Genomic DNA, 25,475 nt, shown 5'->3' with positions numbered 1-25,475 from the left:
TATTCATCACCAAGGTGCATTAATGGTGATGGTTTTAACTTATACCCCGAGACATTTTATTGCAGGTCCACCACCTCAAGTCCAATGTAGAAGCTTGGTTTATTTGCACCAAGTGTGACAGTGACAATCAATAGATATAGGAGATTCACTTGGAGGAAATTCTTTCTTTGCATCCAACATTATTGTAATGAATGCAACCCAGAACATCAACAAAGGGTGACAGAAAGATCATTAGTGACAGTTATGAAGACATGACAAAATATTATCCAGGCTTTTTGAAGCAGAGTGCCTATGATTGTGAGATTTAGAATTTTTTAAAAAGTCATTTACTAGAAAGTCCAGCTTCTGTAAGGTAGCAAGTACTTGCTGGACTACTATCCTTTGTAAATTTTCAAGCAGCATTAATATTAGGAAGCAGATACACAAGAATCCCCATGCCCAACATTTACACATAATTTCAGAATTAGTATTATTAACTGGATTACTCAATTAAAATAATCTGCAGTGAAATAGATGGGGATTTCTTCCAACGTTCTTCCTCGATTCATTATAATTGACGTATTTAAAATTAAATAAACAAATAATAAAACACATCAGTTAATGAATTGGATACATAGAGGCCTCTTATTAGCTTTAGCTTGAGGTGTATATGAGCAAGTCGTTCCTGAAAATTTGGATTTACATAGTCTATAGTGTATTGAAAGTCTTGTAACAGTTCACTTCCTGTTGTCATACTTGCTTCCTGTGTCATATTGTCATACTTCTATGACACTCTTTTTGAGTAACACCTGTGTAATGCTGTAGCAAGCAAAATGAAATAATGTCTGTATTGGATAATATTTTAAAAAGATAGGAGAGAGATTGGGGCAATAGAGAGGGACAGCATGTGAGCAATAGAATGAGGGTCCATGAGCAAGCGAGAGTGGATAGGAGCAAGAGGAGGACAGGAGAGATAGAAGGGGGGGGAAACGGGGGAGCGAGAGAGAGTGGGACACGAGAGAGAGAGAGAGAGAGAGAGAACCCATATCTTTCTTACATTCACCTATCACTTTGTCCAACTTCCACCCTAAACTCTTATGATGTCTAATCACTTGTCACTAACTCATACCATGCAACTGAAATGTTAATCCCTCCCTATCACAGTACTGCCAGACTCGAGCACCCCCTCTAATACCATCAAACCCAATGATATCTATCCATTCTACAACACCTAATACCATCTCCCAATACTACTAAACCCACCACCATTCCAATTCCACCAAGTGATGCACCTCTTATACCTGGAATATCTAAACCCAAGACCCCCTCACTAATGCCAAATCTCATCAATCCTCTCCTCCACTCCCCAATTCTACCTACCAAGAGCTATGAAGATCTTCCCACGTATCCTATACTTTTAAAAAGATGAGATAAACATTAAAAACATAGGTTAATAAACATAATAACTATCATCAAGGTCACTTATTTATGGTCTTTGAAGAATTTCTGAATTTCATCCCAAACTCTCCTATTTTAAATTTTAAATCTGAGATTGATAGATATTTGTTACCCAAAGATATTAAGGGATATGGGGCTAAGGCGGGTATATGGAGTTAGGTCACAGAACAGGCATGATCTCAGTGAATGGCGGAACAGGCTCGAGGGGCTAAATAGCCTACTCCTGTTCCTATAGGGTGTTCCTAATACATGTCACAGGTGACGTGACTCGCCATGTTGGGAGTACAAGCGTGTTGAATCAAGCGTGTTGATTGAGCGAAGGTAGGTGTTTTCAGTGTTTCTGACTTGAGGTTATAAAAAAACCTCACAACAGGAATTTAAAAAAAATATGAACAGGAAGTAGAAAATAGGCAACGCAAAACTACTGCACGTCGTAGCTGCAATGTAGACAGGTCTTACACATACAGTTCCTAACATCGTTAACAAAGTAGACCCACAGTGAAGGCGAGCTCTGTACAAAACAACCCCACCGCCAAAGTAAAGGAGCCACCGCTTTAATTCTGCATTTTAAAAAAAAGGTGCTGCTGTTTACTGGCACAGACATGCTGGGCATGATTTTGACCCCGAGCCGGGAAGGGGGCGGGGAGTTCAAATTGCGGACGGGAAACCTGGAAGTACGAGTTTCCCGGACATCCTTACAATTTTGACGTAAGGACATTTTTTTTTTGTCGGTTTGCCATCCGACTGACCGGCCTGATTGACAGGCTGGCCTCAGTCGGACGGGAAGAGCAGCCAGGGAGAGAACGTGTTCAGATAAGTTTTGCTTGTATGGATGGGGGCGCATGGTTGGGCACGGGGGGCATGAGCATGGGGGCACGGGTGGACACAGGAGCACCAGTGGGCATGAACATCATGGTGGGGGGGAGGGAAGAGAGACAGACAGTCATGGGAGGAGGGATCGGGGGTCAGTTACGGGGGATGGGGGTGTCGGGATCGGGGGTCATCGCGGGGGTCGACGATCATTTGGGGGGGTGAAATTGGGGGTCATCGCGGGGGTCCACGATCATTGTGGGGCGGGGCGGAGATTGGGTGGGGTCCGCGATCGCTGGGGGGTGGGGGTCGCTGCAGGTAGGCTTGTTGGGCCTGGGGGAAGCACTCCTGCTTCTCCAGGCCCACAACCTGTGCCAGAAAGGCATATACATGTTAGTTTCAGACCTTCTCACCTCCTTTCACGTGGCGTAAAAGAGAAGGCCCGGGAATCCTGGCCCCCAGGGGCTGAAATTGGAAACTCTGGAAAAATGGATGCCTGCAGCCCCTCCTTGAAAGGTTTTAATCACCAAACCGCCTCCTGGGAACGAGTTGGTCGCCCACCCCTCGTCCAGCCCCCGTGTACACCGGAAGTGGGCAGGTTGGAGGTAGGTTAGGGGCAGGTCTGAAATGGTTACAATTTTGACTGCCCCCCACCCGTTTTTCCATTTTAAAATCGTGCCCGCTGAATCTGAGCAGAGCAGGAGTCAGATTTTTAGCAATATTACTAGATCTGGAGATAGCTAAAGACATAAAGAAAACCCAACACAACTCTCCCCTCAACCCATGCAAAGTGCATAAAACAGACTGCAGGCCGATCTTAGAATCACATTGATTTAAAGTTCACTTCAGTTTTGTTGAGAGAGACTAAACACGATTTTAGCAACTGTTGTATGTTCTCGACGGTTTGAAAATAAAATAAAAGGCTTTTCTTACCAGTGCTCACTAGCAGGTGTGGGTGTTGGAGAGACAGAGCGAGAGGTCCGTTGGGAGCGTGACCCTCAAAACCTGAGACTGTGCGGCGTTAATGGTGACGTTACTGATAGATTTGCTCCTCTTCCTCTGCATCATCACAACCACCACTGCAATCCGAATGGTTTCGCAGAGGGTCAAAGACAAGCAAAGTGGAGCTAATTGGCTTTGTGTAACTCCCAACAGTTTTGCTCTGAAAACCGCAAAAGGCACTTCCTGTGCTTTAGAAATGTAATACGAGTGAGAAAATCAGCTAAATATTCCAGATTGAGGCACATTAAAACATATATTTATTTAGGATTATCCATTCTGGGATCTCACACATAATTCCCTCCTTGAATACCTTGGTTTAGGGGTATGTGAGTGTGTACGTGTGTGTATATACGGGCTTTATTGACCAACTGCTTCTGAGCTCCTATCAGGCTTTAAACTAAAATTATTTTGGCATTAAAAAACTAATTCTAAGTGGATCCTCTCTTTTAAAATACTTGGTAGGAGATCTCACCCCTCTCTGAAGTCAAAATTACTTATAATATATTTCATTTTTGGATTTAAAAAAAAAATATTTTCAGCATTATTCTGTAGATGCTTGTCATCCAACATGGCCACCGGAAGTTATGGAGTGACATCATTAGGAATACCCTATAAGTTCCAGAATACCTTGCAGTAAAAACAGGATTTCACATATTTTATCACAGTTAATCAGTGGCCCTTATAATATTATTTGTTACATGGCATAACACTCCTAATTATTATAAAACATTTGACCTTGTTACAGTTATTTCTGGCCACATGCCAGTATTACACCACACAACATATAATGCGCCCCAGCTACTGATTAAAGATTTATATCATCAATCCTGGGAACAGATCAACTACATATAAAATGTGCTTCTGCCAGGGCGACGACATAGGATTCGTGCATCAAAACAAATGCATCATATTTGTACCTGGCAAATATCGCACATAATTACCCCTGAAACGTTAACTCTGTTTCTTTCTCCACAGATGCTGCCTGGCTTGCTGAGTATATCCAGCATTTTCTGTTTTTATTTCAGATTTCCAGCATCCGCAGTATTTTGCTTTTGAACCCACCTCTAACATCAACTGAGTAAACTCTTCATTACTAAGGAATGTAGGCTTCCAGTCTTGTCGTATTTCACTAGCATCTGATTGTGCTGTGATTTCTACAACAGAATGCATATCTTAATTAAAATATATCTTAATTTACACAGTATTACTGTTCATAACACACATGGTGATTGATGCCCTCTCCAATTTATTTTCTATTTCGTAGGGCATTGTAACTGAGAACAAATAGCAGAGAGAGGGAAAAAGGTTCACATTAAACAAAGTCACTGAAACCAAGCCTCATAACTACAGGTTGCATTTAAAATTAACTTATTTGCCTCTAATTTCATAATTTTAATTAGTTGCCGTGTGGTTGAAGCAAAATACACTGAGAAATAAATTGCATCACATACATCTTAATCAAACTATCTCTATAAGACACATTATCAGTATGTTTGAATGAATTAACCCATTCCTTGTTTGTTAAGTGGTAGCACTCTCACCTCTGAGTCAGAAAGTTCTGGGTTCAATTCCCACTCCAGGGACTTGAGCACAAAATCTAGGCTGACACTTCAGTGCAGTACTGAGGGAGTGCTACACTGTCGGAGATGCCATCTTTTGGATGAGACATTAAACCGAGGCCTTTTCTGCCCTCTCAGGTGGACGTAAAAGACCCCATAGCACTATTTCGAACAAGAGCAGGTGAGTTTTTCCCGGTATCTGATCAATATTTATCCCTCAACCAAAATCTAAAAACAGATTATCTGGTCATTATCACATTTCTGTTTGAGGTACCTTGCAAATTGGCTGCTACGTTTCCTATATTACAACAGTGACTACACTTCAAAAAAGTACTTCAATAGCTGTGAAGTGCTTTGGGACATCCAGAGATCGTGAAAGGCGCAATAGAAATACAAGTCTTTCTTTCTTTTTAAATCCACAACAATTCATTACCAGATTGTTTTCTCTAACCATTTCCCCTTCCACCATTGCAAAAAGTGATAAAAGCCAGTAAATCCTTAAATTAGAGCCTTAGTGACATAGGATATGTGAGTATTAAATAAATCCCATGGTCTGTGTACGTTGTGGTATGTTTATTTGGATATCAGATAGGATCTTTGTTGCAAACATTGTCTGATTAGGAATTTTAAAGGAGCAAATAGCAGTTTTAGAAAGTAGGATTGATATGTGTCAAAAGATTAGTGAATGTGAACAGTTTATAAATGATACATGGCTGGTGTTGGACTCAGTAGATAAGAAGACAGAGACAACAATAGTTGATCCAAGTTAGTACTTCAATTTTATGCTCAGAGAAGGCAGTAATGAGACTTACGGAACCAGGAAAATCACTGAAACAATAAATAACATTGGTAATTAGAATCATTTAGTTAAAAACAGCTCCCAGCCCTGCAAGCACAGAAAAGAACGAAAGGCAGGCCAGGAGGAAGCTTTGTATGTAGAGGTTGAAATGCTTTCAAAAGAATGAGATGATAACAATGATAAGTAATCTGCCATTTTTCCTCATTTGGTCAGCCTTCACATACAAATAATAGGAAGTATATCAAGGTAGTGCAAAATAACTGGAGGTGGGATTCTGAGAAATTGCATCTTCTGACAAGCTTGGAGCATTGCTGCACTTAAGTGCTCCTCATCCTGAGCTGTCAAGTCAAAAATAATGCTTTGTGAAAGCATATCACTCCAGGTCACTGCCTTACAGAGTGATTACTGGCTCAAGTGCTACTTGCTGAGCAGAATAATCTCTAACTTTCCCAGGACATTCCTAGCCTACTAGAAAATAATAAAAAGAGATATACTCCATTAGCCAGTTTGCTAAATGCTGATTAGTGATGATTTTCCTGAATCTTGTTTTAAAACTACACCCGCTTAAGTAACACTTCCCTTCAGTGAAAGAAATGTGAGATGGAAGATGAAAACTTGGCAGGGCGGTACTGATAGTGGCGAGCTCAGATAGACTGAATTATAGTTGAGTGGTTAGAAACAGAGGGTCTGTGTAAATAGGAAGTATCCTAGGTGGACCGGTGTGACAAGTAGAGTCCAGTAGGGTTTGGTGTTGTGACTGGTACTTAACATTTTTATAAATATATGGAAGAAGTTTCAGTAGTTTCATCTCAGTTTGCAGATGACCAAATAATAGAGGTGGTTAATGAGGTGGAAGATGAGGACAAACTACGGGGGGGACCTAGACTGGGAACGTTGGCGGATAATTGGTAAATGCAGTATAAGTGTAAAATCGTGTACTCAATAAGCAGAAGTATTACAGGGTTAATGGAAAAATAGGGACATCAGGAAAGGGATATGGGAGTATTAGTAGATAGATCCCTTGAGACATGGAGCCAATGTCTGGTTGCTGTCAAAATACCAAATGGGCTGATAGGTTCTATAAAAGGAAAAAGCATAGATAAAAGGAAGTTATAGGAACATAGGAACAGGAGTAGGCCATTCAGCCCCTCGTGCCTGCTCTGCCATTTGATAAGATCATGGCTGATCTGTGATCTAACTCCATATACCTGTCTTTGGCCCATTTCCCTTAATACCTTTGATTGCGAAAAAGCTATCTATCTCAGATTTAAATTTAGCAATTGAGCCAGAATCAATTGCCGTTTGCGGAAGAGAGTTCCAAACTTCTACCAACCTTTGTGTGCAGAAATGTTTTCTAATCTCGCTCCTGAAAGGTCTGGCTCTAATTTTTAGACTGTGCCCCCTACTCCTAGAATCCCCAACCAGCGGAAATAGTTGCTCTCTATCCACCCTATCCGTTCCCCTTAATATCTTATAAACTTCGATCAGATCACCCCTTAACCTTCAAAACTCCAGAGAATACAACCCCAATTTGTATAATCTCGCCTTGTAACTTAACCCTTGAAGTCCGGATATCATTCCAGTAAACCGACGCTGCACTCCCTCCAAGGCCAATATGTCCTTCCGAAGGTGCGGTGCCCAGAACTGCTCACTGTACTCCAGGTGCGGTCTAACCAGGGTTTTGTATAGCTGCAGCATAACTTCTGCCCCCTTGTACTCCAGTCCTCTAGATATAAAGGCCAGCATTCCATTTGCCTTCTTGATTAGTTTCTGCACCTGTTCATGACACTTCAATGGTCTATGTACCTGAACCCCTAGGTCGCTTTGGACATCCACTGTTTTTAACATTTTACCATTTAGAAAGTACCCTGTTCTATCCTTTTTTGATCCAAAGTGGATGACCTCACATTTGTCTACATTGAGTTCCATTTGCCACAGTTTTGCCCATTCACCTAATCTATCAATATCGCTTTGTAATTTTATGTTTTCATCTACACTGCTTACAATGCCACCAATCTTTGTATCATCGGCAAACTTAGATATGAGACTTTCTATGCCTTCATCTAAGTCGTTAATAAATATTGTGAATAATTGAGGCCCCAAGACAGATCCCTGCGGGACTCCACTAGTCACATCCAGCCAATGTGAGTACCTACCCATTATCCCTACACTCTGTCGCCTTTCGCTCAGCCAATTTCCTAACCAAGTCCGTACTTTTCCCTCGATTCCATGGGCTTCTATCTTAGCTAACAGTCTCTTATGTGGGACCTTATCAAATGCCTTCTGGAAGTCCATATAAATAACATCCATTGACATTCCCCTGTCCATTACTTTAGTCACCTCTTCAAAAAATTCAATCAGGTTTGTCAGGCACGAGCTACCTTTCACAAATTTATGCTGGCTCTCTCTGATTAACTGAAAATTCTCGAGGTGTTCAGTCACCTTATCCTTAATTATAGACTCCAGCATTTTCCCCACAACAGATGTTAGGCTAACTGATCTATAATTCCCTGTGTGGGTCCATTTATTGAGCGACCATCGGGGAGCGACGGTCGAGGTAAAATTATGGTCCACTGGGACCACACCTATGTGACTATTGACTGGGGTAGCGACTCATACCAGAGATATATTGATTGGGGTGGATATAGCAGGCGTTTCAGAAAGATTGGCTGGATCATCATCAATTGTACAAAGGAAGACACAACACAGGAATGGGATAGAGCAAAAAGGGCGTTCATCAATGGACTAAACACACTAAAATAATTAGAACTCATGCTGATAACGTATAGGGTGGATAAAGGGGAACCAGTGGACGTAGTGTATTTAGACTTCCAGAAGGCATTCGACAAGGTGCCACATAAAAGATTATTACTTAAGATAAAAAATCACGGGATTGGGGGTAATATTCTGGCATGGGTGGAGGATTGGTTATCAAACAGGAAGCAGAGAGTTGGGATAAATGGTTCATTTTCGGACTGGCAACCAGTAACCAGTGGTGTTCCACAGGGGTCGGTGCTGGGTCCCCAACTCTTTACAATCTATATTAACGATTTGGAGGAGGGGACCGAGTGCAACATATCAAAATTTGCAGATGATACAAAGATGGGAGGGAAAGTAGAGAGTGAGGAGGACATAAAAAACCTGCAAGGGGATATAGACAGGCTGGGTGAGTGGGCGGAGATTTGGCAGATGCAATATAATATTGGAAAATGTGAGGTTATGCACTTTGGCAGGAAAAATCAGAGAGCAAGTTATTTTCTTAATGGCAAGAGACTGGAAAGTACTGCAGTACAAAGGGATCTGGGGGTCCTAGTGCAAGAAAATCAAAAAGTTGGTATGCAGGTGCAGCAGGTGATCAAGAAAGCCAACGGAATGTTGGCTTTTATTGCTAGGGGGATAGAATATAAAAACAAGGAGGTATTGCTGCAGTTATATAAGGTATTGGTGAGACCGCACCTGGAATACTGCATACAGTTTTGGTCTCCATACTTAAGAAAAGACATACTTGCTCTCGAGGCAGTACAAAGAAGGTTCACTCGGTTAATCCCGGGGATGAGGGGGCGGACATATGAGGAGAGGTTGAGTAGATTGGGACTCTACTCATTGGAGTTCAGAAGAATGAGAGGCGATCTTATTGAAACATATAAGATTGTGAAGGGTCTTGATCGGGTGGATGCAGTAAGGATGTTCCCAAAGATGGGTGAAACTAGAACTAGGGGGCATAATCTTAGAATAAGGGGCTGCTCTTTCAAAACTGAGATGAGGAGAAACTTCTTCACTCAGAGGGTGGTAGGTCTGTGGAATTTGCTGCCCCAGGAAGCTGTGGAAGCTACATCATTAGATAAATTTAAAACAGAAATAGACAGTTTCCTAGAAGTAAAGGGAATTAGGGGTTATGGGGAGCGGGCAGGAAATTGGACATGAAGCTGAGTTCGGATCGGTCAATGCCCTGTGGGTGGCGGAGAGGGCCCAGGGGCTATGTGGCCGGGTCCTGCTCCGACTTCTTGTGTTCTTTAGATTTGTGGTTGGGATCAGATCAGCCATGATCTTATTGAATGGCGGAGCAGGCTCGAGGGGCCGATTGGCCTACTCCTGCTCCAATTTCTTATGTTCTTATGATAAAGCAGATGAACTGCTACGGGACCCTGGGTTCTGGGATAAGTTTTGGAATTGGGGATCTAATGTTCAAATACATCCTTGGGTCAGGATTTTATCACATGCTGCTGTAGTTGTGATTTTATGTGCATTAATACTTGTCATATTCAATGTATATCAGCTTAGAAGGTGGAAAAACAAGAGCCTACCCGTGGAAGGGCCGAATAGACCAAGTCCTCAGTGTGATATGATAGAAATATCACTGAGTACTGGGTTGTACCCCGAACTGCAATGACGGCCTCAGGCCTCTCCGTTACGGGTGTGTGACGCGCGGTGGGATGACACGGGGAGACCCCTAGTGAATGGTAGGGTTGGAGGCCGCCCTATTACATTCCTTTGGGACACGGGGATCCCAAACCACCGTTAACACCACTCAGGTCAATGACGTAGATTGGAAAATTCAAAACAAAATTGTTCTAAGCGGATTCACTGGGCATTCACAAGTGGGATATGTGAGTGTACCGTTGGAAGTCGGTGTGGGAGACATAGTGATAGAGCATTCAGTGGTCCTTATTAAATTACCCAGAGAACAAGAACATATATTAGGGAGTGACTATATGGCCAAAGCGTGACACTGCTTTGACCCCATTAATTGTATGATTTGGCAAATGCCTTTGGGCATGGGCAGTATAAATCACACACTCGTCCCGATGGGGGAACATCAGGATAGGATATGCACAATCGGGGAAATGTGGATAAAACCAGGAGAAATGAGTGACCATCGTGAAGTACAACAAATTATTGCACAAAACTCAATAGTATTCGCCCGACATAAACTTGATTGTGGGAAAATGACCGGGAGTGTGTGTATACAAGGTCCAGACCCCAAACCACAAAAGCAGTACGGTTCAATTATCAATATAAGGACACTGTGTGAAGTATATTTTATATACGCTTCTCTTTTATATTTTTCTATAACCATATGATATTGCAGATGTAACATGCCCATTGGGGGACAATGACAACCTCAGGAGTGGTACACAGAAAGGGAGAATAATGATCCTAAGATAAGCATCTTTGGATCAAAAGGGGGGAGATGTTGGCCAGGGGCTGCAGAATCTACCGAGTTTATTCCGAACTGCTTACACACAGGCAAAAGCAACTTTTGAACTGAAGTACCTTGAGTTCAGTCGCTGGACTGAGCTGGCTGGAACCGGTTTGAATTAGCTAAGTTTTGTGAAAGACAAAGGAACATAGGAGATGTGATAAGACACAAGTCCTTATTTAGAAAAGGAGTAATGAGGTAATGCTACCTAAGTCCTTGGGACAGAGCCAATAAGGAGAAGACACGGACTAGACGAGCAAGCCTAAACCAACGGGAGAGATACAGCACAGCTTGAAGAGATAAGATTCGGAATGAGAAGGAAGAATCTCGGGCGTGGAGCCAGCGAAGACTCCGGACACCAACCATCGCGGAAGTGGAAGAACCTACGTCAGGGACATAGAGACGACGTCGAAAGAGAGAGAACGGAACGCCTGTCCAGCATCAGCTCTTCTTTTTGGGTATTAGCCTTTAAATTCTGTGACCACTCAGGGAGGGTCAGAGAAACCTAGTGGGTGCGCATTTAGATCCTAGTTTGGGTATAAAACTGTATAACCTGGTGCAAACTGCATGTCTATATCTAACCAGACGTATAAGCTATATGTATATGATCTAACGACGTGAATAAAGCAAATTGAGAGTTAAGAGAGAATTGACGCTTTTCCTCTTTGTACTAAGCCAATAAACGTAACTGGTGACCTTCGGTCAACACCTGGTTTCCCTCTCTCTCCTTTCTTAAAAAGCAGAGTGACATGTATAATTTTCCAATCTCGAGGGACAGTTCCTGAATCTAGAAAACTTTGAAAGATTATCCGCAGAGGAGGAAAGTATTTTTCTTCTCATGGGCAGCCTAGGGTGAGGAATGGTGATGAATTGTTCTGCTGGAGGAGCTGGAAGAGGCACAAGTTGTTTTTGATTTCAACTCAATGGAGGAGGGTGTTGTGCTGAGATTTTTTATCATTGGGAGGGTGAATTATGCTCATCAGGGGTATCAAAGGATTTCCCCATTTGTTTTGTCTGCCCAAGGTCTTCCAGTTTTTTGCCTTGGTTCATAGATAAAATCAGACTATTAATGCTCTAGTTTATGCACGTCCACTCCTTTGTTATCGACAATTCGTCTCTGGTTCATCCTCAGACATCCGATTTATGGTAAAATGGGGGGGGGGGAGCGGGCGAGGGGGGGGGCATTGACTCAATATCTGCTCTGTGAAGTGGGGAATTGCAGATTACTGCAATCTATGTACTGGGGAGTCTCTGTGCAATGGAAAGGAAGAGACCTTGTGAGCAGGGGGTTTCCTTTACTCATTGCTGGGATTATCACAACGCGGACTACATAGGAGTGTGTTTACAGCTTCCACCAACCTTTGCTCGTGGGCGGGAGGGTCCATTCAATGCACCCTTTCATTGTCTTCTGCTTCTCCCTTTTCTCCACTCACTCCTCCTTCCCTGTGCTGGGTGAGGTATATAGGCTTTTCTATAATTGCGTGGAGAGGGCAGAGAGGAAGATGTTCTGTGAGGGGGCATTCTTTACTGAATGCTGTAAGATGCATCTCTGCTCTGTGGAGATGGTGATTGGTTCATGTTTCGTGTGTGATTGCTGGACAACTGGCTTCAAACTGCTCAGCTCTGGGGTACAAAAGATTTGTACGAATACTGGTAATCTTCAAGAGATCCTATTCCTTAACATGTTTCTCCTTTGCTGCAAATATCAATTTTACATGTTATTCTCTCTTGTATTTGCAATCTTTTCTCCATTGCTGTGGGCAGTCAGTCCATGGGCTCAATTATTTTATAAGCACTTTCTCTGTGGTTTGGATGGCTGTGCTTCTTTTATTGTCAGGCCTGTTCTCATAAAAGGTTTCCGATGAGTAATTTTACCAATTTACTTCCGTTGTTGTTTTGCTGCACTTTGGAGTTCAAATGGTTGGGGGATATACTTTGAACCACTGAGAAGCAGTTTCCTGAATTTTATTTCCTTAACTTAAATAGGCAGGTGTGCTTTCCAATTAATTTTCTATTTCAAATAATTTTCCTCACTTGCACAGACCTAGGGTGCCCAGTAACACAATTATTTTCGTCAAAGGGATACACTGTGTATTTTAATGGCTGAGTAAGGGGCTGTCACATAATGTTAGGTACTGCCCTATTATAGTCAAGTAACATTACATTCACCAACTACAGCACAAGACCGTTGAATTTTGAGACCACTCACTAATTGTTAAAATGTAACAGATAGTCACTGTTGTTCTGTAGGCAAATGTGGCAGCATATTTATACACAGCAAGGCTGACAAACAGCAAATGGATTAGTTACCAGTGAATGTGTTTAGGGTGGTGTTGGGAGAGAGAAATATGCTGGCCAGGGCACCCAAAGAACTTCTGCTCTTCTTCGAATAGGGCCATGGGATCTTTTCTAAGATTTTTTGGTCTTGCGTCAGATGTAATTGATGATCTTTCGCAATTTGTCACAGATTCTTACTAGGCTGGATCCTGAGGTTTCAAGGTGCCAGGACGAATTAAGTCCAGGAGATTCAGAAAGCCAAAAATCCTTTTCAGCAATTTTTTTTTATTGCAAGGACTAAAGCTTAGTTTTGGCCACCCCTGTCACTCATTATAATTTTAACTAGAGAAAAGGTACCAGTGACAGCAGCCATGGGTGTGTTTCACAACAGAAAGACTGCAGAGCACTGTCATTTTTAAAACTAGATATTGACATAAACTAACTACCTAATTTATTTTAAAAAAGAAAATTGACATCCAGCCCAGAAACAGAATGCCTCTAAGAAACTGGTAGGTCCAAGAAAAACAATGATGCCAATTGAATTCAATAAAAACTAAAATTGACAAAAAATAATCAAGAACAATCACATCTGGATGACAAAAGAAATTGCATTACTGGAAGAAGCCCTGATCCTAAATCATTGAAGTGTTGCAAACAAATTTTAATCTGATATGACAGTATGATGGGCAAGTGTCCTGTGTGATTCATGAAGGAAAAAGAACTGAGGACCCTCCAGACAGGATGAGAATCAAAAGGGCTGGGGAAAGATTACCTGTGTAAATTTAAAGGGATTACGCCCATGAGATTGAATTTATTCTTTGTGAGATAGAGACTTTCCCATTTGTATATGAAGGATCAATAAAAATTACTTTTATGTTCTTGCTCAGCCTTTATTTTAAATCAAATTAAAATCCCCACAAAATAACTATGATGTTATAAATTGGATAGCCAGGTGGTGGAAGATAGAATACTAGAGCTTAGTCTTCAGTTGCTTCCAAGCCTTTATTCAGAGCTCCACATTACACCCACACCACACCCTAGATCAACTCTCTTATAAATGGACACGAGAGTTCCCAACACACCACATGAATACAATTAACACTAATTGATATAAAATCACATGGATACAATTAACAGTATGAAATATTGAATGCCCCCCATTTCCTTCTCTCCCTCCTCAAAAAGACTTAGCATAAAATGTATTATATTAATGTAATGTATTATAAACACTAAGCAAGATATTTCTGTTAGCATAAGAACACAGCAACTACCTTTGTGCTTCTGTAAAAAATCAATTGTCTTCTGTAATACCGTTGACTTATCCATTTTCCGAGTATTACCCGGAAGCATGGAACCAAGCTCTTTGATCAGCACATTAAATTGATCTCGTCGTTTCTTCTCTGATTTGTTCCTGGAAACTCTGACATAAGAATATTTTTAATAGCAAATTATATTCATAAATACAGATAATTCATCCAAGATTCTTACAAATATTACATTTTCTAAAGGTCAAAAATATGTCAAAATAATCATCTGAATTTAGATTGTTACATTTTCAGTAAGTAAATTAGCAATGAGTGAAAGAAAGAGTAAGTGGGAAATTGTTCAGAAATCATATTGACTATTCATTATTAAGGGCCAGTAGCTATATTCTACTGGATCGTAAAAGAAAATGCAAATTATGTTAAGTGCGCTAATAGTCATACATCTGTACTTTTGATTTTTATGTCTCTCACCCTTTCCCCGTCCCCTCCTCCCCCCTAACACTGTCACCTTATGGAGTTGGTTATTGTATTTTATTCTCCAATTGACTGCTGGACCAAAATTGAGATTTTTTTTTGAGACACTTCTTCAATCTTATTTCTGCTTTCAATTGACATGATTTACAGAAATGCACTAACATCTGTTTTAACTCACCATGAATAAAATATCTTGTAGAAATCATTCGCAAAATACCATGTACCTCGATTGTTTGATTTGTCCCTTTTTCAGCTAAATCTTTTTCCTGTTTCTTTATATAAATTCCACATCAAAATATCCTGAAAAATTTTCAAACTATTCAAATCAAATAATTTTATGTATGATAAATCATTGGTGAGTGAACAAGATATAAATATGTAAATCTTTAAAAATCATTTTTTTTCAAATTATTTTTATTGAATTTGGGCAGTTATCTCATGAGTAATTCAGTTATTGCTTGTGGATTTAAAAATATGCTGAAATAATTAGCTTGATAAAATAATTTTCCAATGCATTGATATAAATATGACAGCCCTAGTTAGGAGGTTCTAAGAATTACTACATTTGACTTAAATGAAGGTTCCAACAACCAACAAAAATATTTTTACAAGATTTTCAAAAATAATACGAGCAAGCAGGGGAGGCTCAACGTTCAATCCCTTGTTGGTGTGGAGTTACCCAATCTATACATAGAAATACATAGAAGTTACAACACAGAAACAGGCCATTTGGCCCAACAAGTCTGTGTCAGCATTTACCCTTCAAATAGTCCTAATTACATTTACCCACCCTGTTCTCATGTCCCTTCAACTCCTTTCCTTCATTCACATATCCAATATAGGGGGTGATTTTAAACCTCAAGAACGGGTGGGTTGGGGGGGGGGGGGGAAACGGGTGGGAGTTGAAAATAGTTGTTTTTTGGGTCGCGACCACAACCCGGCTTTATTTCCGGGTTTAACGTCGGCGCAGAGAAGTACAGGCTTCCTACTGGGAATGCAAAGTCCGAAAATTTTGCAGTTGCGACCCAAAAAACCAACTATTTTCAACTCCCACCTGCCCCCAACCCACCCGTTCTTAGGGTTTAAAATCACCCCCATAATCTTCAATGTTGACATAGTTTCAACCACTAAAGCTGGAAGTGAATTCCATAGCCTCACAACATTCCATGTGAAAAAATTTCTCCTGCCCTCAGTTCTAAATCTCTTACATTTAATCTTGTATCGATAGCCTCTTATTCTTCACCTCTCAACTACTGGAAACAGTCTGCTTCTATCTACCATGTCCCATCCTTTCATAATTTTAAACATTTCTATTATATCGCTCCATAATCTGCATTGTTCTAACGAAACGTATGCGGTATTGGAGCCCAATACTGCATACCGTACTGTAACAGTGGTCTTATTCAGGTTTTACACAGGCTCATCATTACCTTTGGGCTTTTATATTCCATACCTCGAGATAAAACCTAGAATTCTACTACTTTCTTTTTGACAGCCTTATGCAACTGAAGTGCTGCCTTTAATGTTCTGTGAATGTGTACCCCCAAGTCCATCTTCTCTTCCACGGCACCAAGCCTAACTATTGCTGTTTTTTTTTTTAACCAAAATGTATCACCTCACACCAACTGACATTGAATTTCATCTACCCTTTTTGGCCCATTCTCTCATCTTATCAATATCCTTTTATAGTTTTGTTCTGGTCTGCTGAAGAATTAGCTATTTCAATATCAACATCTGAAAATGTTGACACCACATCCAAATCATTGATATACACAGTGACTGGAAGTAGCCTGAGAACTGAATCCTGAGGGACACCACTACCAACTTCCAACCACTCTGAAAAACTGTTTTCTTCCTTCTAACCAATTTTTAATCTAGTTTGCTATCCTCCCCTAATTCCATTACTCTTAATCTTCTCTAGTAATCTCCCATATGGTATCATGTTGTGATCACTTCTCATCTACCTGATCTATTTCATTACTCATAGCCAGATATGATGTGGAGATGCCGGTGATGGACTGGGGTTGACAATTGTAAACAATTTTACAACACCAAGTTATAGTCCAGCAATTTTATTTGAAATTCACAAGCTTTCGGAGGCTTCCTCCTTCCTCAGGTGAATGTGGAATTCATTTCCACATTCACCTGAGGAAGGAGGAAGCCTCCGAAAGCTTGTGAATTTCAAATAAAATTGCTGGACTATAACTTGGTGTTGTAAAATTGTTTACAATAGCCAGATATAGCAATGTCTCCACCCTTGTAGGCCTACTAACATACTACTTCTGGAAAGAGTCCTGTATACATTTTAGGAAATTGTATTCCATTTTCTCCATTTACTCACTCTCTGCCTTAAATCGATAACTGGATCTGTAAAATCTTTTAGAACAGTAATTTTGTTATTCCTACTCATCTTTCTAATCTGACTGCAGATTTCCTCTTTGATTTCCTTTTCACAATTTGGATGTCTGTAATACATCCCTACAAATGTAACATGCTCTTTTTTTATCTTTGAGCTCTAACCGTCTTGACTCTATCTATACGCTTTCCTTGTCTACATTAACAAAATATTGCCACTCCACCTCCTTTCTTATCTGTTCCATCCCTTCTAAATATATTATATCATGTTCTTACTAGACTAGTAATCCAGAGGCCTTGACTAATAATCCAGAGAATACAAGTTCAAATCCTACCATGACAGTTTGAGAATTTGAATTCAGTTTTAAAAAAATCTGGAAAAAGAAAGCTGGAAGAAAGAAAGATGAAGCTGTCAGATTGTCATAAGAACTGGTTCACTAGTATCCTTTAAAGGAAACCTGCTGTCCTTAACCAGTCTGGCCTATATATGATTCCAGTCTCACACCAATATGGTTGACTCTCAATTACCCTCTGAAATGGCCTAGCAAGCCACTCAGTTGTAGAAAGCAGTCCAACACCACCTTTTTAGGGCAACTTGGGATGGGCAATAAATGTTAACAATGACCACATCCCGAGAATAAATTTTTAAACCCCTGATATGTTTATTTTGCACTTTTGTCCAGTTTGCAGCCAGCTTTCTGGTAATGCTATTAAGTCTTGATCTTCCTGTCTTTACCTACATCATTGGCTCCCACCTGGATCACAAGAACTGGTTGCTCTTCCTTCCCTTGCATAGTCTTTTTCAGTTTATTTGATATGTCCCTTACCCTAGCACCCAGGAGGCAGCTAAACATCTGGGACTATTGGTCTGGATTACAAAAGATTGTGTCAGCCCCTTTAACTATTGAATCCCTTATCACTACTGCAGTTCTAGCTGTATTGCTAATTACCCCCCCCCCACTTGAGTTATCTCTTGTTTGTTGATGCCATTGATATTTATTTGATGACCCTGCCAGAGTCCTTTCTCCCCCAGAAGCTAGAGCTTAAAATCTATTTGAGAGCATAAATTGCTCTAGGCGGTCGGTCCTAATTACTCTTTTCTGCCTTTCCCCGCCTCTCGGATAGTCACTCGTCTTTAATCCGCCACTACCTGCTCCCTAACTCTCATCAGTATGACAACCCTCTCAAACCCTTGGTCCAGAAACTGCTCCTCTTTCCCTGATGCATCAATTTGTCTCCATCACTGTCCCAAGTTCTGAGATTTTGAGCTCGAGCAACATGAGTTGCAGACACCCACAGACGTGACTGCCTGAGCCAAAAGCTGGTGTTCGACTCCCACACCTTGCAGGCTTGACACATCACTGTCCTTACTATTGCTACTATTATTAGGTTTATTTAGTTTGTTGTACTCTGAAGTCTACATTACTTATGTAAAATATCAGCTGGTCTAGTTAGCACATCCTTCCCCCTCTGCACCCAATCCCCTCAGTCACCAAATTCCCATTTTAGAAGTCCTTACTGTCACTCAGTTACCAGCTCAATCCAATGTGCTTTCGGCCAGAGTAACATTAGGTAGCAATAAAGTTAACCTCAATGGTGGTCAAGAAGAAACATCAGCCAAGGATACTGCTGCTGATTGGTATGCAGTAACCTCTGCTGGAAAATACATTTCTCTCTCTCTCTCCAGCATGCCTGGTTGTGATGTCCTCCATAATTGAACAGATTGAATAATGTGATGCCTGAGATGTGATGAACTAGTGAATAAGTTTTGAGAATCCTCTTGAAAACTTAGAGCTTTGGGTCTCATCCTGGTTATTGGTTCTCTGAACTTTCTTCATTGCATCACAGACTTTTTGAAGAGAAGGTGACCTAAATTGTGCTCTCTTACCAATGAGTTATACAGGGTTTACCAAACCAATTTCACATTGTGGAATGAAGCACCAGCTACTGTCACAGGGGAAGACACAAGCTAAATGCAGCCTAAAAAATAAATTCTTCACATTTAGTGTCATAGACTTATGCAATAGCTAGTGAAGCATTCAGAAGGGAAAAGGCAAAGAGATATGGGCTTAGGGTTGAAAACTAATGTTTAAAAATGGTCAAATCTGATCCTGAGAAAAGATGTTGCAGTAGCTGAATGGGTGGAATGGTATTTTCTTTATCCTCCATATTATGTTATGTATCCATCTTTCTTCCCACCTCAAACATCATGGTAAGTTCTTAAAAGACAAGAGTATCCTATAAATTTTCTTCCCTTACTCCCTACAATTAAAAAATCACAACTGTTCTAATTCTATTCCTGTACACAAAGCAATTTTCATTGTATTCCCCCAAGTGTGTCCTTCATTGTTTTCTTAAATAGGTAAAAACACTCAAAATGTTCATATTTTTCAAAATTGGAAAGAATTGCAATCTGTTTTAGTGTGTCTTAAACGTTTAAGATGGAGTTGTAATTTAATTGGTGCATACACCTATTTTAGATTTTAGAAACAGTAGGTACCTATGTTGGAACTGGGCAGGAAACAGTACCCTCACAAACTACTGATTTGACAGTTTTGTTGTTTTCATTTGTGTCCCCAAAGCGTACAAGAATTTCTGCTGACATGGTAGCATCATGTTCAGAAATATTCTTTTTCAGATGCTAAAAAGGTGACAGGGAAAAAAAAAAATTCAGAAATTGTTTATTTAATAATGGGTTAATTCCTAGCTGCAATTTCAAACAGGGTTTTTTTTTCAAGCTTATCTCACAGACTTACCTTTTTGCTTTGTCCTTATCATCTTCATCCAACAGTCCATCAAAAATGCTGCTGTCATCCCTGTTAACACAAGAAAAGGTACAAATACAATGAACGCCTCTTAAAATCATCCTTCCCCCCCAAAAATAACTGACAAGCTGGATTTGACTGTAAACAGATCTTACTAAGTTTTCATTATGAAATTAGGGGTTTAAATAGTTTGTTCTGAAATGATTTTCTGACACTAAATATTACACATACGTTTTGAGTGTGTGCTAAAAATATATACATCAATGACACATTAAAAGGGCGGTCTTGCCAAGTTATGTGTTAATGGTAGAACTGCTGTCTACTATTAAAGCTACTTTAACACAAACCGCAACTATAAAAAAGCTCTTGCCAACATCTACAGCAGGCTTCCAATCTTGGAATTAAACCACCAATGGAGATTTATAGCTATGCATTGTCACCTGCTTCTTTCTATCACCCACCTCCATCTGACTAAATTTCCCTAGTAATACACAGGCAGACTGTTACAACACCTATCAATGTACTCGATCACCAAAGGAACCAATGGGTTATCCCCACCCCACACAGATTTTTAAGAACCTTCATTTTAGATATGAAAGTGTCCCAAGTCTGAGACGTGCCTTCACCTTATGCAATATACTATGCTGATGGCATTCAATTGCAGTATTGTTCTGCAGCCAGTTATTTCAGTAGCACACAAGACACATAGGGGGAATTTTAACTTCCAAGGACGGGTGGGTCGGGGGTAGGTGAGAAGGTTAAAATTGTAAAATTCTCAAACCTGACGCCAACCCACTTCCAAAGCACCCACTTCCGTTTTTAATGGAGGCGCATTTGGCTGCGTGTGAGTAACCTGCTCGCCGAGGCGGGTTGATCATTATCACATGCTAATGAGGTGCATTTGAAGAGATTTCAACAGGGATTTGAATGTAACGCCTCCAGCATGGGTTTCCAGGGGCTTGGGAAACTCGCCAGAAAAGGAGGCGAGATTGAGCAGCACTTCATGGGGGTGTTTAAAGTTCTGATTGCCCAATGTGAAAAAATGCTCAGTGCTTTCTCAGTTCCCTCAGGCAAACATCTTGCAGAGAGTTCTTGTTTCAGAAGTTTGGAGGCTTTCAAACGGAGTACATCAGGATGGGGTCTCCATGGATGTTTTCGAGAGGACATCGGACGAGGCAGACAATCACTATCCATGGCAACAACGTCGTGCTGTAGTGGGATCTGCAGGTGCACAATAGAGAGGTGCACAACACAGATCTGAAGAACAGAGTGGAGAGCAACAGAGTGGAGAACATCGGAGAGAACAGAGTGGAGAGAGCAGAGCAACAAAGGGGCCAAGTCGCAGGAGGCACTACCCCGTGAGAGGGTCTATGGATAGAGGCTCAGCTTCGTTGACCTATCTGAAAGAGTAGTGCTTCTGCAGGCTCAGAATGACCCAGCAGGTGTTCGTATATATCTGCAGCCTCCTTCGAGAGCTGCTCCCTGCTGGACCTGGTGGCCATGCATTGCCCGTTGTCAAAGTCACCACTGCGCTCAATTTCTTTGCCTCTGGCTCCTTCCAATGCGCCACCAGAGAGATCTCGAAGGTCTCTCAGTCGGCTGCACATAAATGTAGAAGGCAGGTAACGGAGGGATTGTTTGTCAGGATAGCGACTTATGTCAACTTCCCCTGTGACAATAGCCAAAATGAGCGGGCAGTCGGTTTTGCCTCACTGGCTGGCTTCACACAGGTGCAGGGTGCCATCGATTGCACACACGTGGCAATCTGAGGACCACCACATGAGCCCGGAGTTTTTAATCAACCGCATGGGACTTCGCTCCATCAATGTGCAGGTGGTGTGCAACACAATGCGCAGCTGGTGACCATCCTCAAGGCAGTGTCCTAGGCCCAACCATCTTCAGCTGCTTCATCAATGACTTTCCCTCCATCATAAGATCAGAAGTGGGGATGTTAGCTGATGCTTGCACAGTGTTCAGTTCCATTCACAACTCCTCAGATAATGAAGCTGTCCGTGCCCGCATGCAGCAAGACCTGGACAACATTCAGGCTTGGACTCATAAGTGGCAAGTAACATTCGCACCAGACAAGTGCCAGGCAATGACTATCTCCAAAAGAGAGAGTCTAACCACCTCCCCTTGACGTTCAATGGCATTACCATTGTCAAATCCTCTACCATTAACATCCTAGGGGTCACCACTGACAAGAAACTTAACAGGACCAGCCACATAAATACTGTGGCTACAAAAGCAGGTCAGAGGCTGGGTATTCTGCGGCGAGTGACTCACCTCCTGACTCCCCAAAGCCTTTCCACCATCTATAAGGCACAAGTCAGGAGTGTGATGGAATACTCTCCACTTGCCTGGATGAGTGCAGCTCCAACAATACTCAAGAAGCTCAACACATCCCGAACAAAGCAGCCCGCTTGACTGGCACCCCATCCACCACCCTAAACATCCCTTCACCACCGGGGCACCGGGGCACCGTGGCTGCAGTGTGTACCATCTACAGGATGCAATGCAGAAAGCGCCAAGGCTTCTTCGACAGCACCTCCCAAACCCGCAACCTCTACTACCTAGAAGGATAAAGGCAGCAGGCACATGGGAACAACACCACCTGCATGTTCCCCTCCAAGTCACGCACCATCCCAACTTGGAAATATATCACCGTTTCTTTGAGTCATCACTGGGTCAAAATCCTGGAACTCCCTACCTAACAGCACTGTGGGAGAACCTTCACCACACGGACTGCAGTGGTTCAAGAAGGTGGCTCACCATCACCTTCTCAAGGGCAATTAGAGATGGGCAATACATGCTGGCCTTGCCAGCAACGTCCACATCCCATGAATGAATAAAAAAAACAAGACGCTCATGGAGGTAGAGGTAGGCTGCTCAGATTGGTGCTCTGACTGCTGAGATGCTCTTGGTCTACGACCTCAAGGTTTTGGAGCCCCTGAGGGCCCCGCCAAAGACTGCTCTACCTGCACCTGTGCAGAGGCAGATTCGGCCATTGGGAGAGGAGGCAGCATGTCGGGTACTGGCTGATGGAGGGTGGGGGGTGGAGCAACAGGTGAGATGTGTGAGTGCATTGAGTGGTGTTCCCACTCCCATGTCCCCTTTTGCTATCATCCCTCTCCTGGGCCAGCGCCACATCACTCCTACCACTCTGCTGGAGAGCAGCTTGGTGCAGATCAGTGATGCACTGTAAGGCCACGGATAAGATATCTGTCATCCTTTTTAAGGCTGCAGACAACTCCTGCACTGCCATGATCATGGCCTGCACAGACTCACTTGAGAGCCATGCTTGAAAATCCACGGAGGTGGGCACTCTCTCCATAGCAGATATTCTCGCAATTACCTGTGACACCAATCCTCTACTGTTGGAGCTGGACTCCTCCATCCTCTCCGCTATTGTGAACAGTCTGCGTGGCACATCTGTCTATACCTCGCAAAGATGCTGCTGTACCTCTATTATTCTACTTCTCAACGATGGCCTTTGGGGCTCAGCATCAGTGTCTAGCTAAGCAGAGCTTGGAGAGGAATACGCCCCCTGACGCAAACTCTCCACAGCTGTCCCTGCCACTAGTGTTTGCTCATGCGCACTTGTGAATTGTGAATTACCAGGTGACAACCCAACTAAATGTCTAATTGGACCCACCGAAGCGCGAGTATTTGCGCTGGTGAATGGTTTTATGACCTGTGACGGTGCACCCTCAAAAGGAATGAGGTCTTCTGAGGAATCATCATCAGGCATGTCCAGACTGTTACTCTACACGTGAAGGCCCTGCAAGACAAACAAAACGGATATGAATTAGTCCTAGCAAAGTAACAATCTTGACAATCACCATATTCGGGCTTCTCCTTGTTCGGTCATTGATGAAATAAAGTCAGCATGTATGTCAGAGATATTTTTAATTCTGTCACCAGGCATCTGTGAGTTCCCACTGCAGGGGAATGCAGATGTGTCACTTATCTCCATGGCGTCCTCCTCTGCATCTGTGAGCTGCACAATTTGTGGCAGGCCACGTCCCATCCACTCCCTCATGTTTTGCGCTCTCTTCTCCTACAAAGGGGCAAAAGAACAGAGAACCTGTGAATGACTGAAGGTCACGTATTCACCTGAAAAATGCAGTGCATTTGGTGAGAGTGACTATCAGACAGATGCATCACATTGCATAAGGATTGGGGGTGAGTGGCAGCATGGATGCATGGGGAGGTGAGGAAGTGAAGGATGGGTGCTGTTGAAACTTAAGTGGGTGTGAGGAGTGATGTGATAGATTACGCTTAGCAAGACAGGGTGAGAAGGGGGATGTTGTACACCACAGGATGTAGGTGAATCAGCAATTGTACTCACTTTTCCTGACCTGGTTAGGTCATTAAACCGCTTCCTGGACTGCAGCCAAGACCAGGACAAAATACTGTTGCTGCTCACCTCCTCAGCCACCTCCAATCATGCCTTCTTGGTGAGAGCAGCAGGTTTCTTACACCCATTGCTGAGGAATATTATCTCCTTCCTGCTATTGACTGCACCCAGCAGTAAGTCAAGGGAAGCATCATTAAATCTGGGTGCTGGTCTTCATAGAATCATAGAATGGTTAAAGCACAGAAGGAGGCCATTCGGCCCGTTGAGCCCGTGCCAGCTCTTTGCAAGAGCAATCCAGCTAGTCCCACTTCCTCCAAATGGATCAAGGATACATTCAAAATGGCAGTTATCTGCTTCAATATCCGAAAATTCATAAGTTTACCCTAAACAAGAACTTCATTGTTTCATGCATACCCCTGAAGCAAAGTGTCTAGTTTTAACAGTGAAATGGGACAGCTTTTACTCAGGAACTTTAACTTATTTTTGTATTTAATTACAGCACTTCGATTTTCTCTAAAGTGTACTTGTGGTTTGAAAATGCTTTGTCAATTCCCCTGAACAAGATCACATTGAAGCTCATTTGTTTTACTTAAATCATAGAGATCACTTCCAACTTCATTGATGTCTACTGTATTGTTCTTACAATGTCCCACCCCACCCAAAATTCCAGTTTCTTAAATGCCAAGTTAGCTCCCCCATGTGCATTCTATGTGGAATTATCTGTTGTGAATATAACCAGATTCCACTCGTTTCCTGTTCAAAACTTACCCCATAACAAGATGGAGGTTTGTTAAGATGACTGTTTTAACAGTTTCAGTTTCTCAAGCCCACTAGTAAACACAAACCAGTGAAGCAGTGAAGTAGTGAACACTCCATTGTGCCTATGCAGCTCTGAGTCAAATACACTTGTGACATTTGAATAGTTGTCACCAGATTCACTGAAGTTGTTTAAACAATGTTCACATAACATCAACATGAGGAAGTGGTCTACAGTTTGCTTTGCATCAAATGGCTCTCGCTTTCAAGTTGCTATTTCAAGATGGAATTTACACATCCTTATGATAGTTCACTCACCAGTTTTTTCAATCAGATATCACAGACCTTTAAACTGAAAGGGAGTTGGGATTTTTTTTTTAAAACTTCAGTCTGTAGCAGAAACTGAAACTAATATT

At 41.9% G+C, this 25,475-nt stretch overlaps 1 protein-coding gene across 11 annotated transcripts in view; it reads right to left on the bottom strand.

Annotated features, from left to right (window-relative positions):
* clocka (clock circadian regulator a) overlaps positions 1-25,475 on the bottom strand; it is a 168,527-nt gene that overhangs the window by 88,292 nt on the left and 54,760 nt on the right. For 6 of the 11 annotated variants that reach the window (XM_067987247.1, XM_067987266.1, XM_067987237.1 and 3 more), the window contains 4 exons: positions 23,638-23,724; positions 19,935-19,994; positions 14,356-14,504; positions 4,312-4,403 (listed from right to left, as the gene is read on the bottom strand). In XM_067987247.1, coding sequence (XP_067843348.1) covers positions 4,312-4,403; positions 14,356-14,504; positions 19,935-19,994; positions 23,638-23,724 — 388 coding nt within the window. Of the gene's footprint in view, positions 1-3,180; positions 3,247-4,311; positions 4,404-14,355; positions 14,505-19,678; positions 19,820-19,934; positions 19,995-23,637; positions 24,004-25,475 lie in introns of those variants that run through there. The other 5 variants (XM_067987288.1, XM_067987306.1, XM_067987297.1 and 2 more) reach the window with 5 other exon arrangements.

This window comes from Heptranchias perlo, chromosome 1 (assembly GCF_035084215.1).
Source record: "Heptranchias perlo isolate sHepPer1 chromosome 1, sHepPer1.hap1, whole genome shotgun sequence".
NCBI lineage: Eukaryota > Metazoa > Chordata > Chondrichthyes > Hexanchiformes > Hexanchidae > Heptranchias > Heptranchias perlo.
Note: the sequence above shows the minus strand (reverse complement) of the source record. Positions and strands in the feature narration are given on the sequence as shown.